At 46.2% G+C, this 19,947-nt stretch overlaps 2 protein-coding genes across 6 annotated transcripts in view; one reads left to right on the plus strand and one right to left on the minus strand.

The window, feature by feature from the left end:
* ZDHHC16 (zinc finger DHHC-type palmitoyltransferase 16) overlaps nt 1–10,700 on the plus strand; it is a 29,358-nt gene extending 18,658 nt beyond the window's left edge. Inside the window, exon 12 of one of the 2 annotated variants that reach the window (XM_058671450.1) lies at nt 10,665–10,700. The gene's annotated coding sequence lies outside the window, so the exon portion shown is untranslated. The remainder of the gene's footprint in view (nt 1–10,664) is intronic. The other variant, XM_058671451.1, reaches the window with a different exon arrangement.
* Nucleotides 1–19,947, minus strand: part of MMS19 (MMS19 homolog, cytosolic iron-sulfur assembly component) — a 32,669-nt gene that overhangs the window by 7,908 nt on the left and 4,814 nt on the right. For 2 of the 4 annotated variants that reach the window (XM_012925442.3, XM_004579997.4), the window contains exons 2-16: nt 11,556–11,604; nt 8,547–8,647; nt 7,185–7,270; nt 6,845–6,919; nt 6,460–6,529; nt 6,003–6,131; nt 5,850–5,911; nt 3,092–3,178; nt 2,671–2,745; nt 2,205–2,282; nt 1,546–1,684; nt 1,150–1,304; nt 862–940; nt 465–590; nt 193–274 (exon numbers count right to left, since the gene is read on the minus strand). In XM_012925442.3, coding sequence (XP_012780896.3) covers nt 193–274; nt 465–590; nt 862–940; nt 1,150–1,304; nt 1,546–1,684; nt 2,205–2,282; nt 2,671–2,745; nt 3,092–3,178; nt 5,850–5,911; nt 6,003–6,131; nt 6,460–6,529; nt 6,845–6,919; nt 7,185–7,270; nt 8,547–8,647; nt 11,556–11,604 — 1,393 coding nt within the window. Of the gene's footprint in view, nt 1–192; nt 275–464; nt 591–861; nt 941–1,149; nt 1,305–1,545; nt 1,685–2,204; nt 2,283–2,670; nt 2,746–3,091; nt 3,179–5,849; nt 5,912–6,002; nt 6,132–6,459; nt 6,530–6,844; nt 6,920–7,184; nt 7,271–8,546; nt 8,648–11,555; nt 11,605–19,947 lie in introns of those variants that run through there. The other 2 variants (XM_058671448.1, XM_058671449.1) reach the window with 2 other exon arrangements.

Raw genomic sequence — 19,947 nt, forward strand, 5'->3', positions numbered from 1 at the left:
TTCTTAATGCCCAGAAAAGAGAGAGCAGTGCCACATCTCTCCAACCAGTTAGCAGCCAGAGCCAAACACAGCCCACCTGCCCTAGGGGGGAACAAGGGTCAGAAGCACAGTGCCCTGCTCCTTGCTGGGTTTGCTGGTGCCAATACAGAGGCAAGGATCAGCATGCCCTAGCTCACTGCTTTAGATTCTCACCAGCTCTGAAAATCCTCCTCCAGGAAGCTCAGTCTGTATAGGTGACCCACCGCCAGTTCCAAGTCCTCAGAAGATAACAGACCTGTAGTTGGAAAGAACATGAACAACGTCTTTTGTCCTGCAGCCACCACAATGCTTCCAAAAAATCAGAAAATTCAGAATCAGCCAGAGTTGCAGTGAGAAGAGGGAACTGAGCCCGCTGTTTGCTTGAGACAGAGAATTGTAAGGAAGCGACCAACACCCTCATTTTTTCCTTGTCCCTTAGGACGTACCTGGCTGGGCACCCAACACCATGAGTGTACGGATGCCAACAAGCTGGAGCTGAGTGCTGGGGTCTGACAGGGCCAGGAACACCAGGGAGCACAGCTGGTCCTTGAGAGCATTCAGAGGCCTTTCATCTATGGAGAGCAAGAGAGAGAGAACAGGCTGGAAGGGAGTCCTTTCATTCAACACCCCTAACCATTAGTGATGCAAGGAAAACTTGGGGTGCCAAGTGTCCAGGAAACACACTGATACAGGCATATACAATACACAGGTCTGATGCATGAAGTAGCTTCTGTGCTCCCACCTCAGAAGAGCAGGTCCACTATTCTAGACTGCAGCACTCTTGGCCTTGCTGTCCCTGTAGACAACAGTGCTCACCAGGACACACCTGGAAGGTGACCTCACCTTTGTCTTCATAGCTCCACTTCTGCTGCAGCTTCAGGAAACCCAGGATCATTTCAAGGATTGTCCGCCGCTGGTTGCTCTGGAATGGTTTAAGCAGTAGTGACATCAGCGAATGTGGCTAGGTAGAAGATTTCTATCCTACTAGGCTAGAGATGGGGAGAAGTATTCTTCTATTGACAGTAAAACCCAAGATATACCATCTGGCCCAAGAAACTCAGGGTTCTCCTGGAGAGAGGGACCCCAAGTGCTCAAGTGCCGTCACCCTCCCCAGTCCCCCAGTCCCCTTACCTGGCTGTGCTTGTGGAACTGTTCCAGCAGTAAAGGTAGTGTGTTGCTGGTGATGTGGTCACAGGCCCGGGCAGATGCACCTGCAGCTGCCTGCAACAGTTTGGCACTGGGCCACACCAATTTCATGTCCGGTTCACAGAGGTGGTGCCTGCAGTCTAGAGAGGCAGCAATCATAGACCTGTGTAGTAGGCCTAATATTGCCTGATTCCCCTATAGGCCACAGAGTTTGGAGACTGATACCTACTACATACGCCACTTAAATTATTTTCAATTCAGAGGAGGACTGTCATCCTCATAGCACCAAATATGTGGAGACTACATATGGAAAGTCACTGGCCCCTAAGGCATGGTAACTGTCGTGTTCACTCCCCTCTCTGGCTGCCATGGCCCCATTACCCTGTAGGACGTTGCTAAGGAAGGAGTCAAGGAGGTCCTCAGCATCAGCCCTCAGCACAGAGCGAGACAAACACGCAGTCAGGGAGTGGAGGGCCGCCAGGCCCTCGGCCTCCACCCGCTCACTGGCCGTCTGGAACACCTGTCAGGGAGGGATCCCATGGCTACTGAGGTGACACTGCACCAGACGAGACCCGCCCATCCTCTGCTGATTTCCTTGGGGGTGGGGCACAAGGTAGAGCTTTAGCACACAGCAAAGGAAATGTGTCTCTTCAACTGGCACACCTTCACCAAGTCCTCAGTCCAAACAACATACACAGAGAGACGATGCCACCTCTCAGCAGTGACTGTTGGGATCCCTTTTCCTAGCTCTCCTCTGCCCCTTTACCCTCACAGTGCCAGGGGCACCATGAGAAAGTGACAGAAAGTGGGCACTGTGCAAACGATATTGAGTACTTTCCCCAAGTACTGACCCTCACATGAGGACACTGCTCTTTGTCATTCAAATAGAAGCATGTCCCCTTGCTAGCTTACTGAATACCCATGCATAAACAGAACCTTGGCCCTGGAAATAATAAAGGAAAAAGGAAAAGTTGCTTTATTTCCCCTCACGTCTGACAACCGGTAGCTGATGGCAGTGAGATTAATTAAGCCACACTCACCTCTCTGCGGATAGAAGCCCAAAGGCTGGGGAGGAAGTCCTTCAGCTCCTTCTGTCCATACACAGCACAGCAAGCATTCTGCCAAGGGAAACAGAGTGTAAGCTAGCTATGCACAGAGACGTCCTAGATAGGCAGCTACTGCAGTATAACTGCACCGGAAGGAGCTTGCCTCCGAGCAGAAAAGCCAGCAGGACTTCATCAGCATGACCCCCAGCACAGAACAGGAGCTTCCCCTGACTCATGACAAGTTAAGAAAGGAGTCCTGGCAGCCTTTACTCGGTCACCATTCGGTAACAACAGGACAACGTAATGTGCAGCTGGGGACTTTAGGTCAACACATAAACCCAACTCTGAGGTAATCCCCTCCTGATATCCATGAGCCATTCCCTGGTTGTCAGAATGTATATACTTAGAACACATAACTTGGTCAAAGGCAACCAGATCATACAAAGAGAAAAGTACTCACCAGAGTCTGCAGAGAATCCAGCTTGGCACTCAGAATCTCAGAATCCACCTTCTCAATCAGCAGGGGCAGCAGGAACTGTGGGAGACAAAGAAGTGAAGTGTGAGATGAGTAGTGATACAACATGCAAGATCCCAAATCAAGTCAGGAATTACAACTGTGAGCTAAGCTTCTTGACAAGCTGTGGCCAGAGCACAAGACACTTGCTACAGGATCTCAAACAAATAGCATCATATAGGGATCGGATTACTATTTTAAAGGAAGAGGTGATGAAGTTTGCTACACCAAAGGCCAGAGGATACTTACAAACACACTTGCACGATGTCACACACCTAAAATGTTTACCACATATTTGGTTTACCTCCATGCTTTTACTACTCTTTCTTCAATGTGCATGGGCCATAGTAACCTGGCCTAAACCCACCTCAGCAAATCTTGATGTAGACGCCAGCACAGCTCGAAGGCTCAGGATGAGATCTTCTCTCTGGATACCATGGGGATCATTTGGTGGCTGCAAGAGAGAAGGGCTGTGGATTTGCATAACTCTTCAGACCGCCCCTAGACACAGACCTGAACCTGACAAGCTTGCAGAACAGGGACAGGACATTTACTCATGCATTCTTTGGGAATTACTGCCATTTAAGTACTTTTTTGATCTGACTGCACATCTTCTATTTGAGCACTCAGAGAGGAGATCCTTATCTTTCTGCTGCATTGGATTCTTCTCTGTTGGTATATAACAATGTACTCATCAACAATGTCTTGGTCAAGGTAGGACTACACCTGGTGACTTTTGGCCATCTTATTTTGTGTAAGAACACACTGTGGTGTTTGTATAGCAAGAAAATCGCCTAATGACACATTCTCAGAATGTATCCTGGTTATTATGCAACACATGACCGTATTAATACAACTGTATGTTGGATAAACGGTTTCCGTATAAAATATATTGTTGAAATATCATTAATGTTTTCAGGAGAGTCAAGAGGATAATCCATCTGTTAATTAAATACTCCACAAATGCTCACAATGACCAGGACTGGGCCAGATCAAAGCTTAGAGAAGGAAATTCAATACGGATTTCCCAGGTGGAGTCAGGAGCAGCAGCCAAGCACTGAACCCAGGCACTCCAAAATGGAATGTGGCCATCACATCCAGCATCTAAACTACTGAGTCAAATGTTTATCCATAACCTTTTAGGGGCTGGCATTGAGTACTAAGCTGCTACCTGCAACACAGGCATCCCACACAGCAGCCATCAAAATCCTGGCTGTTTCACTTCCAACTCAGCTCCTTATAATGGCCTGGAAAAGTAGCAGAAGATGACCCAAAGGCTTGAGCCCCCACCACTCATGAAGGAGGCCTAGAAGAAGCTAGCTCCTGGCTTCAGCCTGGCTCAATTCCTGGCCACTGTAGTCACTTGGGGGAGTAAACCAATAGATGAAGACCTAGCTTTGTAACACTGATTTTGAAATACATACATACATAAATGAATTAGTAATATCTCTAAAAAAAAGTAAAATTTTGAAAACTTTTTAAAAGATTTATTTTCTTTTATTGGAAAGGTAGATTTACAGAGAGTAAAGACAGAGAGAAAGATCTGTCCGCTAGTTCACTCCCAAAATGGCTGCAATGGCCGGACCTAAGCTGATTCAAAGTTTCTCCTCTGTTTCCCATGTGGGTGCAGGGTTCCAAGGCTTTGGGCTGTCCTCTGCCTTTCCAGGCCACAAGCAGGGAGCTTGGGTGGGAAGTGGAGCAGCTGGGACACAAACTACCACCCAATATGGACTTCCAGTGCTTGATGGGGGAGGGAGGGATTAGCTCACTGAGACACTGTGCTGAGTCCAAAAGCAAACTTTAAAGCACCCTCATAAATGCACATATTCTTTCAACAATTCTACTTCTAGAAATGCTACCATTATAGTCATACGTAAGTAACAAAATTGCTTTTAACGGCAAGATTGGCAATATCTTTACCTCACAGAGGACTAATGAATTAATGAGGTATTTCCATAAAAAGGAATACTATGCAACTATATTAAAAAAACCTAATTTATAAACTAACATAGAATAATTTTGAAAACAGTGTTAAATGCAGAAAGCAAAGTAGAGGAAAAGCACATCCACGTGGCCCACCCTGAGGAGGGATGGTGATGCCCTGGCTCATGCGAGGCAGGAAAAGATCTGCGAAGACACACACATAACAGAGAAACGTGGCTGACTACAGAGAGGCACCTGGGGGCACACGCACTTTTACACCCATCTGGACCCCGAATAAAGTGAATGTACAATCTTTTCAAAGAACAAAGCAAAACAAAAACAAAGCAAAACTATAGGAGCCTGGTCAGATCTCTCAAGATATCAAAACAGTTCTTCTGAATTACAAAGTGGACTACTAATTATGAATTTCAGGAAAGGGTAGTTTGAAGCAACATGATATCAACTGGAATAAATTGGTAAGAACTTCCCTATAGTAACGGTGGCCATGTTATTTCAAGGGAGACAGTCCACACTAAAATGTCTTGTAGTATGCTTTGACAGACTACTTGGCTACTTGTCTCTTCGACACCATAAAGTGCATGCAGTATACACACCCAGACACACATACAGTGTTAAGACCGGGGGTCTTTGGACATAAAAATGAAAACTGCTGTAGAGCGAGAGGAAGGCCCATGGTGAGCAGAGCAGATTCCTCCTGTACACACTGCGCCCTACCATGCCTTGTTTCCTCCTCTCCCTGAATCGCCCTCACCAATATCAGAACATCCCATGAATTCCTCTCAAGTCCAACCTTGTCTGTAGAGTCAGGTCCTGCCTACTCTAGCTCACACTGAGCTCTATGGTCTCTTGAGTAATCACAGTACTGCTTGTCTTGGTACTTAACCTCATACTGTTACTTAGATGTTCCAACCTTCCAGGGCAGGGACCATGTTTTCCAACCCCGTAGCTGTCAGCGTTGGGTATGCTACACTATTAGGAACCAAGGAGCTCCTAAAACACATGCTGATTTAAAACCCTCCTCTGATGTCAAACACTTCTCCATGTTCCAGTTTACTGCGGTGCAGATTCATAGGGGCAGCAATCACATGTTTACCTGGACACTTTGTGCCTAGAATGCCAAGGCCAAGGATACAGCCAGCACTCAACCAGTACTGAAATGAATGAAAGATGGTGCTACTTACAGGGGTAAAATCAACAGGGAAGTAGCAAGATGTCACTTCAAACAACTCCTCCACAAAGGGTCCTGTTAGCAAGAGAGAAAGAACAAGGTTAACTGATCATCTTCATTCATCTGACAGACCCTAATCACCTAATTCACAACTGTCAAGACATACCCAGGCTATAATCCCTGGAGATGAGGTCATGGACGATGCGGAAGGCTACCAGAAGATTACGGGGGTCCTTCTCCCCATCCATCACCTGGATGAAGCCAAAGGTGAAGTCAGCTCCAAGGCCTTTTAGCTCTGGGAAGGAGAGAACATGGTCACTACTATTTCAGGAGACAAGAAGCTTGGAATCTCTTCTGGCCAATGTTCTCACTGCCTCCCCTCTCCACCTCTCAGAGCAGACTCAGAAGTATGTGGCTGGATGGGTAACAATGTTAAAGAGGCAGGAGTCTAAAACAGCAACTCAAACTCTACCCTTCCTTCAGTGCACTGGGGAGAGAGCCGCCCTTCACCATTCTGTTATTCTTGACTCCTCTATATAAACCAGACCGAAATGAGTTCGATTAATGGGAGGAAAAAGTAGCATGTGCTTGCTTTTGAGATTTACCCGAGAGCTGTCTCTTACCTTCTTCCCGGATTTGCATGAAGTTGGTAATGATAGTGTAGACTGTGTGTCGGTCCACCTGTGGCAAGGACTTGGGCAAAAGAGAGTTAAGTGAAAAAAGTGTGTTCAAGGAATATTTGAGCACAATCACTTCTTGCTTCAGTTTCTAAACAGAAGGCTATGGCCTCAGTACTACAGCAGTGGTGCCAATAACCCAAATTTGGCTCTAAGTGCAAGACATATGGTATGCATTCTTCTCCTTATCCAGTAGCAAGGAATAAAGTATAACTACAGCCACAAGGCCTACAAGAGTTCACAACTTTAAGGGTAATACTTTCTGCCATCCAATTCTAGTATATCAATGGGTAGGAGATAGAGAATACCAGAATGACTGTTCATCACTCACTTGTACATGTACCTCCTGGAAGATGGCTTTAAGTACAGAGACAGCCAGCCCGGAGGGCAGGGTCATACACAGGCTCTGGAGAAGAGGAGAGCAGAGAAGTGAACATGGCTTCCCAGACAGCCCCATAGCAGGCTTCCCCAGCAGGCTTCTTCCAGTCTGGCTCTGAATTCTAGTGCCCCAAATGATAAAAACAGTAAAATAGAAACAGTGCTGCTAGCACTAACATAGTCTAAATTTAGGTCTCTACTCCTCAGTGCTCGAGGCCTGACCTCCCCAAAAGGCAAGGAGAGAACGGGACAAGGGGACCCACAAACACTGTCAAGCAATTAAAAGAACTCACAAGTGCCCTCAAACCTTGCAGGACAGATGGGATGACAAGGTGATGGTCTTTCAGGCGATTCTCATAGAACAGGACCAGGTGAACCACTGCACAAACAAATTCAGGCATTAGTTCACACAGTCATTAGAGCCCAAGTCTCTAAAGACTGTTTTAGTTTGGACCGCTTTACAAATTTTCTCCTTCAAGAAATGCCCCACACCATCTGAACTGAAGGTTGCTTGACTTGATAAGTCAGGAAAACAGGGGACATCTCTTACTTTCCATTCTCACACAAGTATACAGTAAAATCACACCCATTTGCAAACCCAGTGCTGCCTTGCTACAAAACTGTGGTCCACAAACTCTGATTTTTCTTTAAAAAAAAAAAAAAAAAGATTCATTTATTTATTTGAAAGGCACAGTTAGGGAAACAGAGGTAGAGCACGAGAATCTTCCATCTAATGGTTTATTCCCCAAACAGCCATAACAGCCAATGCTGGGCTATTTCTGTTGCTTTCCCAGAGATCAGCAAGGAGCTGGATCAGAAGTGGAACAAGCTGGTATGATAGCTGAATTGGCTAATCTTGCACCCGCAAGCACTGGCATCCCATATGGGCATTTTGTTCTACTTCCCATCCAGGTCCCTGCTTGTAACCTGGGCAAGCAGTGGAAAATAGCCCAAAGTCTTGGGACCCAGCATCCAAATTGGAGACCTGGAGGAAGCACCTGTATCCTGGTTTTGGATCAGCTCAGCTCACTGCAGCCATCTGAAGGTGAACTAGTGGATGGAAAATCTTCTTATTCTGTTTCTCCTTCTATCTGTAAATCTTCCTTTCCAATAAAAAACACAAATTTTTAAGGATTTATTTATTTTTATTGGAAAGGCAGACACAGAAAGGAAGATCTTCTGTCCACTGGTTTGCTCCCCAAGCAGGTACAACTGCCAAAGCTGAGCCGATCCGAAGCCAGCAGCCAGGAGCTTCTTCTGGGTCTCCCATGCGGAAGCAGAGTCCCAAGGCTTTGGGCTGTCCTTGACTGCTTTCCCAGGTCATAAGCAGTGAGCTGGATGGAAAGTGGAGCAACTGGGATTAGAACCGGTGCCCATATGGGATCCCAGTGTGTGCAAGGCAAGGACTTTAGCCACTAGGCTACCATGCCGGACCTAAAAGAATAAATCATTAAAAAAAAAAAAAAAAGATAATACTCTGAAAATATTATTCATGTCCTAATGGTTCAACTCTAACCATCTCTGTTACACCAATGAGGAATGAAGATCCTGGGCCACCATCCCCCTCCCTGCCACCCAAGCTGGATGGTTTGGACAGACACGGGAGGCCTTGGTGCAACAATTCAGGACGACACTGCCACTAGCAATGCTAGTACCTTCCTTCTCCAGCAGCAGGGAGTGACACTGCAGCAGCACCTGTGACAAAAGCTGGATTCCTCGAGCCCGAGTTCTGGGTTCTGGGTTCTCTAGAGAGGACCTGGAAGAAGAAGAGACTGCCATTACCCAGTTCAAGCCTCTAAAGAAATAACTATTTTGCAATTAGTCACACTAACCCTCTGGACACGGAAGCAAAGCCAAGCTTAGTTAGAAGAACAAGAGACCAGGAAAGTGCTCCTGAGGTAATGGCCTTACCAGTGGGGACAGAAAGCTGAAGAATGGTCCCTCTGGTGGTTCCTGATTGCCCTGATTGCCAGAGCCCAGAGGGAGACAACAGAATCCAGAGGCTCTCCCCAGGTACTCCCAGCTGCTTTTCCCCACGGCTGTGATTGTGATATTCCTTTGCTGCAAAGCTTAGCAGCTATACAGCATTTAAGAGGTGACTTAGCCAAGACAGGCAGAGAATACACACAGTTTGTAAATTACAAGGTCTGAGGAAAACAGGAAAAACCCAAAACTTTGTAACTGAAAGGTGACCAGTTAAGTAAAAAGGCCAGAGTAAAGGTCCTACATATGTGAGATGACCGACACGAAAGGGTCTGGACTGAAGCAATAAGGTGGTCTGTCTTCAACAGAACCCTACAGAGATGATATTTAAACACACTGAAGCAGATTTCTGGAGGACAGGTGGTCACACAGTGCGCTAAGCCTCAAGGGAAACAGTACATACAGCCAGGAATAACGGCCAAATTTAGACCTCTCTTGACAGGATGCCTAGGATGCACCTGTAGAAAGGTTTCTACTCAGACGTGAAAAATGTGCATCCAGGACATTTAAAAATGGACCAAGGCACACAATGTCATAATAGTATTTGGAATAGCTAAAAACCTTCTAGAACCCAATATCCATCAACCAATAAATAAAATATGGTATATCGATACAATGGAGTATGATTCATTTAGGAAAGAAATGTAGCTGGGGTCAGTACTGTGGTGTAGTGGGTTAAGCTGCCACCCTCAACACCAGCACCCTGGAGGAGTGCAAGTTTCTGCAATGCCTGGGAAAGTACGGGAAGACGACCTCTGCCACCAACACAGGAGATTTGACTGGAGCTCAGGCTCCTGACTTTGGCCCTGCCAATGCAGACTTCGGGGGAGTGAACCAGCAGATGGGAGTTCTCTTCCTATCTTGTCTCCATCTCTTTTTCTTTCAAACAAACTAATTTTTAAAATACAGAACTGACATATGCTGCAACATGGATGTGCCCTGAAAATACACTAACTACAAGAAGCTAGGTATGAAGATCACACATCAGATGAAATTTCCACAACATAGATTAGTGACTGCTAGGATTTGGAAAGAAGGGGAAAGGAGGAATGACTGCTAAATGGGCGAGGGCTTCTGTTCGGGGTAATCAGAACATCCTAAAATTGACTGGTATAAACAAACTTAGGAATGTACTAAAGTCATGGAGTGACATACTTCAAAATCTACATACTTTATAACATGTGAATTATATTTCAATAAAGCTGCTGAAGATTTTTTATTTGAAAGATTATGGGAAGGAGGGAACAGGTTGGGGACTTAAGGGAGTGTGGGGAACATGAGGGAGGGTAGGAAGAAACAGATTTTCCAACCAACTAGTCTACTTTTATTATTATTATTATTATTAATTACATTGCATTATGTGACACAGTTTTATAGGCACTGGGATTCCCGCCACCCATCCCCAAACCCTCCCCCCTAGTCTACTCTTCAAATGCCTCCAACACCTAGGGCAGGGCCAGGCTGAGGCCAGGAACCTGCTACTCCAGTAGATTTCCCACATTAGTGGTAGGGACCCAAATACTTGGGCCATACTCTTGTTCTGATACATCAGCAGGAAGTTAGCTGCCTTGTTGTGTGGAGCATCCCAGCTCAAACCAAGAACTCCAATATGGGGTATGGGCCCCACACAAGTGGCAGCTTAAACTGATGTACTACAATGCCTGCCCCCAAACTGTTTTTTTAAAAAATGGATCAATGCCACAACAATGTGAGTAGAAAGGTCAGTTAGTTTTGTGTGAGATGCACAACAGTTTTTGTTATTTCCTCCCAATTTCCTAGTCCTGTTTCAGAAGACACCCTGGCTGTGGCAGTTAGCGGTCCTTGCTACTGAGACTTGCCCATTCAATTGTTACGTCAAATGAAGTGAGGAAAGCAGGTAGTAGACTGTAACTGCTTATTCCTCTGTTGCTTTGAATCTCAGGCTGAAACCGTGCTCCTCTGTCTACCATGCCCGTTCCCTCAGTAGGGATTTGGGACAAGGCCTCCTCCTGGCACTTCAGCCTCGCTGAGTCAGCCTGGGGCCAACTAGACAAGGGGGCAGCGAGGACCTAAGGAAGCCCAGGAGGAATTCCAGCACAACTTAGGTAAATGAGAGCTGATAGCCTTCACCAAGTCCAAGGGCTGGATCAGGAACCAATCCAGCTGAAGGAGCTGTGTGCTCACAACCCCCATTTTTTTTTTTTTTTGATTTATTATTTTTATTACAAAGTCAGATATACAGAGAGGAGAGACAAAGAGGAAGATCTTCTGTCCGATGATTCACTCCCCAAGTGACTGCGCCGATCCAAAGCCAGGAACCAGGAACCTCTTCCGGGTCTCCCACATGGGTGCAGGGTCCCAAAGCTTTGGGCCATCCTCAACTGCTTTCCCAGGCCACAAGCAGGGAGCTGGATGGGAAGTGGAGCAGCTGGGATTAGAACCGGCGCCCACATGGGATCCCAGCGCGTTCAAGGCGAGGACTTCAGCCACTAGGCCATGCAGCCGGGCCAACAACCCCCATCTTAAGGAGACTCAGGTGGGTGGCCAGAACCCTTCAGTAACAACAGTGAAAATGCAGAGACTTAGACTGAGCTTCTGACATGGAGGGGGAGAGCTGGCTGCAGAAGGAATTCAGGCTCCAGGAAGGTTAGCCTTCAGAGCACAGTCTGGGTCAAAGAATATTCTAGAGCAGAGACTCTTACCCAAGGGCTTCCACAACTTGTAACACTGTATAGCTGCCAGATTTCACATCTAGAGGAAACAAAAAAAAGAAGCATGAAAAAATAAAGAACAGGAACAAACACTCCCTTGCCCCCCAGGGCTCTGGTAATTGCCAGTATCTCTGTCTTCGCCTTCTACATATGCCAACCCCCACCTCCAGAGAAGCAGTACTGTTGCAACACTTCAAAAATGTAGCTTCAGGGATGAAAAATGAGAAGCAAACATATTATTTGTAAATGATGTGATTATATATTTTTATACACCTTCATACACACAAAATGACAGAAGAAAAAAGATCCTATTTTTAAAAGCAGAGAGAGAAAATATTTGGCTACAAACTTAAAAATATACATGATATGAATGGTGGAAAGTTTGAAGTGTTAATGTGCTGACAGTGCAAATTTGATAGGAAGGCCATTATCATAATGGCAGGCACTGGTGAAGATGCAGGCAAAGGGAACCCTTGTACATCAGCTCCTGGGAATGTAAATTAGCACTCATTATGGAAAGCAGCATGCGGGTTTCTCCAAACACTAACAATACAACTACCATTGGATACAGCAATCCCACACGTGGTCTATATCCAAAGGAAACCACACCAGTATCTGGAGATGTCTGTACTTGGGTTGACTGCAACAATATTCACAATCTCAAACATCCAAGGACCAGAGGTGGTAGTCCCGTGGCTAAAGTCCTCGCCTTGCATGCCTGGGATCCCATAGGGGCTCCAATTTGTGTCCAATGGCCCGCTTCCCATCAAGGCTTGTGGCCTGTGAAAGCAGTTGAGCACAGCACAAAACCTTGGGAGACCCGGAAGAGGCTCCTGGCTTCTGCCTTCAGATTGGCTCAATTCCAGCCATTGCAGTCACTTTGGGAGTGAATCAACAGATCGAGATCTTCCTCTCTGTCTCTCCTCTTCTCTGTATATCTGACTTTCCAAAAACAATAAATAAATCTTGGTTCCGGCAAGACAGCCTAGCAGCTAAAGTCCTTGCCTTGCACACACCAACATCCCATATGGTCACCAGTTCTAATCCCAGTTGCTCCGCTTCCCATCCAGCTCCCTGCTTGTGGCTTGGGAAGGCAGTCAAGCATGGCCCAAAGCCTTGGGACCCTGCAACCTGCGTGGGAGACCCAAAAGAGGTTCCTGGTTCTCCGCTTCAGAACAGCGTAGCTCCGGCTGCTGCGGCTGCTTGGGGAGTGAATCATTGGATGGAAGATCCTCCTCTGTCTCTCCTCCTCTCTGTCTATCTGAATTTGCAATAAAAATAGAATAAATTTTAAAAAATAAATTTAAAAAATACATCTTTAAATAGAAAAAAACTTTCCAAAGATAATTTCCACAAAGATACTAGCAGAGGGGTGTCAACTCTGTGACATAGTCTGTGATGATGGGTTTGTGTCCTGGTTGTTCTGGTGTGACCCAGCTCCTTGCTAATGGTCTAGAAAAAGCAGCAGAAGACGGTCCAAGTGCTGGTGCCTCTCCTAGTCCCATGGGAGACCCAGATGAAGCTCCAAGCTGCAGCTTTGCCCATCCCTGGCAGTTACACACACTTAAGGAGTGAACCAGCAGATTTGCTTTTTTTGTTCTCTTAACTATGACTTTCAAGTAAATAAATAAATCTTAAAAAAAAAAAATGAAAACAAAGAAAAAACAAAAACAAAACAATAAACATCTTTCATCTCCACAACTGACATGCCATCCAGACTGAGGCTGACCGGAACCCTGCATGGCCAGCCACAGCCACGCGCCAGAAGCAGCCGGAAGGCCGGGAGAACACTGGTGCCATGCACCACAGGGTCAACCTCGGCAAACACCATTCAGGGCACTCTGGGAAAGCCGGCTTGGGGGATTAGCACATGAAGAGGAACCAGAGTGCCCAGCCAACTGTCAAGCTCGCTAAGCTGTGGAAGCTGGTCAGTGAACAGACACGGGTGAGCACTGCCAGAGCAAGCCTGGAGCTGCCCCCATCACTGGTGCAGTGCAGTTGGGTACGACAAAGATCCCGGGAAGAAAACCCGGGAACTCATCAGAGAAGAGCTGAGAAGTTAACAGCACTGGGGAGCCTGTGTCCTGATGGCTCGAAGCCACACAGTTCACTGAAGTGCTTTCAAGGTGAGGACTTTAGCAGCTAGGCCATGGCGCCGGGCCCCTTTTTTGAGATTTTTATTTGAAAGGTAGAGTTGCAGATTTAGAGAGAGAGAGGTAGGTCTTCCATCTGCTAGTTCACTGCCCAAACAGGCTGCAAAGGCCAGAGCTGAGCTGATCCAAAACCAGAAGCCAGGAGCTTCTTCCAGGTCTCCATGTAAGTGCAGGGTCCCAAGGCTTTGGGCTATCCTCTGCTGCTTTCTCAGGCCACAAGCAGGGAGCTGGATGGGAAGTGGAGCAGCTGGGACATGATCCAGGGCCTATGTGGGGGTGCTGGTTCTTGCAGTGGAGGATCAGCCATTTGAGCCTTCTCACCAGTCATCCACTGGGCGCTTGTTAAAGGTGGTCCCTGTGTCCCTTATATGTGATACATGCTTTATTTTTTGAGCTCCTTTTTACTCTCTAGCACTACAAAATATGACAGGTTTATCTTGTAATTCCTTGTCCTCTTTTTTGTTGGAGAGCAGTATATCCCGACCTGGATATAGAGGAGCCCGTCGCTGCTATGATGTCAGTGCTTCAAACCTTCTCTGCAGACAGCTAGAATATACACTGAAGTGTGTACCTAATCAATGTCAGTACAGCTGGAATGTATGTGTGTAGCTAACAATGTCAGTACATGCAGTTACCACTATTTCTGTGTCTATCCACAGACACTAAATCAAACAGATCATACTGAATTCTCCAGCTCTAATCCAATACCAGGGACTCCTTGTAGCCTTTCCCCCTCAGCTATCATTTATCGTCTGTTCATCCCTGGTACAGATGCAAATTACTTTCAGAATTGTCAACCTCTTTAATAAACACATTTATAAGCAGAGAATGTTTTTGTCTTTAGCCTTACAGTTTCCAAACAAATACTGTCATCCTCGCCCCACGCCCCAGCCCTGTAGTGCAGGTGTTTCGGAGAGTAACACAGCAGGCTTCCTGTGCCACAACTCCACCCTGGGGTGCAAGACTTCTCGCTCACGTCCCTGCAGCACAACAGTAACTCACAGTGAGTTACTAACCCACACTTACACATTTTCATGGGAGAAAGAATCTTCGGAAGGGTTCGGTTAACACAAACAGGAGTTCTAGCCAAACAAGTATGTGATACTAGATAGGTATGACAACCAGGAAATCATTTCAGCAGCCTGTTTTGGGTTCCAAACTCAATTACTTTTAAATACAGAACCTTAAATAGGTTAGCTCTCACCAGTACCGGGGAAGAGACCAAAACAGCTTGAGAGAACTTCAACTCCCATCCTATGGTCTCAGATAAACAATGGTGAGCTGAGCTGGACAGAGGCCCACTAGGGTAACAGAGTGAGAAGTCCAGTTAGACTGAGGAAAAGGAGAGCTCCCACTAGGATTCAGAGGCTGTGAATGGCACCAGTTTAGACTTCGGCACTCCTAGCCCTACTTGTGCCAGGATGTGGAAGGCCCAGCAGCTGCCCAGCTTCTGAGAAAGAACCAAGGGGAAAACAAGTAGGCTGCAGGCTGGGGGAAGGGGCAGCAGTCAGACTACCAGGACACACACACCACTGAGAGCTGGGTTGTCTATGTCATTCCTTAATGGCAACCCTTTCATGAAGAGAAATATCTATTTCTGTGTTACAAACCATAAAAGAGCACTGCACCATTTAGAAAGGCAGAAAAGAGCACTTTTTGAAAACCTCTGCCTAAAGCCTAGAAAGCTCTTTTGAAAAAAATCCATCTAAAAGCTATTTCAGTAGTGGCCACAGTAGTTAGCAACTGTACGCAGGAAACCACAAGGAACTGGTAACTGTCATTTGCAAGGGGCACCACTGAACTGAATCATTGTACATCATCCAAAATCCTCTGGCTGGTGAGGTGAGTCTACCTTTGGAAATATCCTGAGTGCTGTACTACCAGGACCTGCCTAACAGGCTCCATCCAGTTGTCTTTATTTTTTCATTTAAAAAAAGAAATATAAACATGATGACATGTAGACACTAAGCACAGTTAGATATGTCCTAACCAATAACACCTGAGAAACTAATGCCCAGTCAAGACACCCAAAATTGGCATCACCTAAGCAATTTCCACCATGACCCCTCCAGTAAGATTCCATTACTTCAGCCTGCCTCAAACTTTAAAATTATTTATTCAGCATTCACTATGTCAATCTGAAACTGACTGCTTTATAATTACAAAGCACTGGGCCTGGTGCAGTAGCCTAGTGGCTCAAATCCTTGCCTTACAAGCGCTGGGATCCCATATGGGCGCTGGTTTGTGTCCCAGCGGCCACATTTCCAATTCAGATCCCTGCTTGTGGTCTGGGAAAGCAGTCAAGGACGGCCCAAAGCCTTAGGACTCTGCAACCCATGTGGGAGACTTGGAGGAGGCTCTGGGCTCCTGGCTTTGGATTGGCTCTGCTCTGCTCTGGCAACTGCAGGCGCTTGGGAAGTGATTCAGCAGACAGAAGATCTTCCTTTCTGTATATCTCACTTTCTAATAAAAAAAATACATCTTCAAAAAAATATTACAAAGCAATATCCATTTGCATGTGACTTCTTGAATCCTAGCTTTTAGGCAAACTTGCCTGTCAGCATTTTATTTTCCCCAAGTAGCCCATCTTGAAATTAATGTAGCACAAACAAAAAAGAAATGAAAAGTATAAAAGCAGAATGTAATTTTGGGGGAAAACAAAATAACAAAGCCATCACAGAACAGTAAAGAAAACGGGGCCCGGCACAGTGGCCTAGTGGCTAAAGTCCTCGCCTTGAATGTGCTGGGATCCCATATGGGCGCCGGGTCTAATCCTGGCGGCCCTGCTTCCCATCCAGCTCCCTGCTTGTGGCCTGGGAAAGCAATCAAGAATGGCCCAAAGCCTTGGGACCCTGCATCTGCGTGGGAGACCTGGAAGAAGTTCCTGGCTCCTGGCTTCGGATTGGCACAGCTCCGGCTGTTGTGGTCACTTGGGGAGTAACCAGCTGAAGGAAGATCTTCCTCTGTATATCTGCCTTTAAAATAAAAATAAATACATCTTTAACAGAAAAAAAGAATAAAGAAAATGGTAAGCTGGTTGCAAGAAAATAGAATTGGTTTGGGCAATGTTTTTACAGAGGTGAGTAAATTTTCTCTTTCTTTAGGTCTCATGAGTATATTTCAGAAATGCTGTCAAATCTGACTTCTTTTCATCTTAGTGATTAGTATAGTAACTGCCTTAAAAGGTTTCCCACTTTTTGGTGTGATCAAAACGGTTATGCTACTAGCTGCACCCCGTATGAGCACAGGTTGGAGTCCTGGCTGCTCCCCTGTTGATCCAGCTCCAGAGCAATAAGAGGAGACATCTAAAAACCTGGGCCCTGCCACCACATGAAAGAGCTGGTGACAATTCTATGTCTTCTGTCTGGTCCAGCCCTGAGCCACTATAGCCATTTGGGAAATCAATGCTTGGAAGACAGCTCTCTCTGCCTCTCCTCTCTCTGTAACTTTGCCTCTCAAACAAATATACATATATTTTTAGAGATTTATTTATTTGAGAGGCAGAGCTACAGGGAGTGCCAGGAAACAGGGTAGGGAAATAGATCAATCCTCCATCTGCTGGCTCACTCCAGAAACGGCTGCAACGACAGGGGTCAGGCCCAGGCCAGGCCTAAGTCAGAACCTGGGAGCTTCATCCACATTTCCCATGTTGCATACAGGGAACCGAGGACCAGGGCCATTCTTCACAGCTTTTCCAAGTGCATTAGAACTCCACGTGGTGCCGTTGTGGGATCCCTGTGCTATAGGTTTAATGCACTTTGCCACAGTGCCAGCCCCAAGAAATAAATAAATATATTTTAAGTTTCCGCCTGTGGTGCCAGCATCCGTATGGGTGCCAGTTCAAATCCTGGCTTCTTCATTTCTAATCCAACTCTCTGTTAATGTGCCTGGGAAAGCAGTAGAGGATGGCCCAAGTCCTTGGAGCCCTGCACCCGCATGTGGGAGACCTGGGAGAAGCTCCTGGCTCCCGGCTTTTGCGTAGCCGTAGTCATTGTGCCATTTGGGGAATGAATCTAAAAAGAGGGAGAGCGAGAACCACCACAGCGTAACAAGTTGGTAATATCACAGTGATAGCAACAGGCCGAATTAGCAGAGAGAAAAATCCAGGGTTTATGCATCACGAGGTTACTAACTTTCAATGATTCACTTTCTTGACATTGTAAATTCTTGCAAATAAAAATAAGTAGAACACTTGGAAACACTAATTATGTACAGGGACACCTGGGATGAAAGAAGCTAACAGAGTTAATGTTAGAGGGAAGTGTTACTGGTATTAGGGAAAATCAAAGTTCTTCTCCCTTCATAGGCAGGCCTGTTTTCCCAATGTATTCAAGATCTGCTCTCTAAAAATGGACCTACCAGCACCTCCTAACCACCCACAACTTCCTCAACAGGGCACTGGCTGGCGTGGGACACTGAAGCACTGACACAGAATGCACAATTGGCTCTCTGTGCCCTGGCACCACAGCCTCTGGAGAGTCTGGAGTAGCAGCCAGGCGGGGGAACGGGCGGCACAGGGCGGGCGGGATGGGAAGGAGCTGGGGAGAAAATAGCAGTCTGCACTCTTCAATCAGGCTCTCAAAATGCCCTTTCTGCTGCTGAAGCCACTGGCATTTCTCCCAACTGCAGCCTACTGCTCTTCCACACTGACTTGCTTTCAGTAATAGTAGTCCTCCCAGGAACCACAACGGGGGCAAAACAGACTAAGGACTGAACTGGAGGGAAAAAGCCACACAATTAAGAGGGTCTACTGCTGTGAATACAACATGTCCAAAACTCACTCTCCAAATCACTTCTTTCTGTAATCACCATTCTCCACACACACACGCACACACACGCACACACACACACACACACACACACACACACACACACACACAATGCTCTCACTCCTTGGGCTGCTTTCCAGGGTCTGCACTAACAGAAAGCTGGAGTGAAGAACAGGATCTAGATATCAAACCCAGGCATTAGGATATGGGATGAAGGCATCTAACTGACGGGCTAAATGTTCATTCCTCAAATTTCATTTCAGGGCAAAATGCTTTTTTTTCTCTTCCTCATCCTTAGCCTCAAAAATCTTGATATCATTTTGAAGTTTTCCCTCTCCTTCAAGACCTAAAATTATAAGGGTAATGCAAGCTTGTAAAAAAATGGAATTAAAAGGTTAGGTAGGAGCAGACATTTGGTAGTGTTTTAAGATGCTGATTTGTGTATTATAATGCAGTGGGTTAAAACCACTGCCCGCACCTCCCACTGGTTTAGGTGAGGGACTAGTGTGTGATGGGCAGAGCCGGGGAGAGCTGCAATACTCATTGGTTCCAATGGAGGTTGGGGCTCAGAATAGATCCAACCCAGGGGTTACAACCACCAGCTGATCGGAGTGACGGACTGTGGCCGGCTCTGTGCTTACTAGTAGTACATGTAGGAGCCTGGACTGGGAACGCCTCAAAGTTTCTTTGGGGATTCCCCTGAACAAAACGGAGGAATCAAAACATTAACCAAGAAAAGATGGAAGATGGAGTAGATCAATCAACCACCTCAGCTATATGCTTGCAGCGGAAAACTGGACAAGGGGAAACTCTAAGATAGACTATGTCAGTCAGTGGACTCTGCACCAGCCTCATCGTACCTGGACTGTTGCTGATGATATGTTGGAGCTTCTAGTTGATAGAGGTGACCCTCTGCTGGCTCTGCCTTCAAACCTGAGAGGGCCTCCCTAAGAGGCCGTTGAACTTGACTGGACAGTGGGATGCTGGACTCGGTATGATGTGAGCTTGTAATTAGGGAATCCCAGCGGAACCTGAGCTGTGGTTATGCATCATGGTGAAGGAATTCACCATGGGAGAAGGGTTTGGGGTGAAGGGGGGAGAATCCCAGTACCTATGAAATTGTGTCATGTAATACAATGTACTAATGAATAAAAAAAAAAAAAAAACCCACTGCCAGCAGTGCCACATTCCATATAGGCACTGGTTTGAGTCCCAGCTGCTCCACTTTGGATTGCGCTTCCTGCTACAGTGCCTGGGAGGATGTGGAATGCAGCCCAAGTCCTTGTACCTTTACATCTACACAGGAGATGCAGAAAGTCTTTCTGATTTCTGGCTTTGGCCCAGTCTGATACCATGTGGGGAGTGAATCAGTGGAAAGAAAAAACAAAAACAAAAAAACCACCTCACTCTCTCTCCTTCTCTGCTTTTCAAATAAATAATCTCCCCAAACAAATAGTTAAA

This window comes from Ochotona princeps, chromosome 13 (genome assembly GCF_030435755.1).
Source record: "Ochotona princeps isolate mOchPri1 chromosome 13, mOchPri1.hap1, whole genome shotgun sequence".
Taxonomy (NCBI): domain Eukaryota; kingdom Metazoa; phylum Chordata; class Mammalia; order Lagomorpha; family Ochotonidae; genus Ochotona; species Ochotona princeps.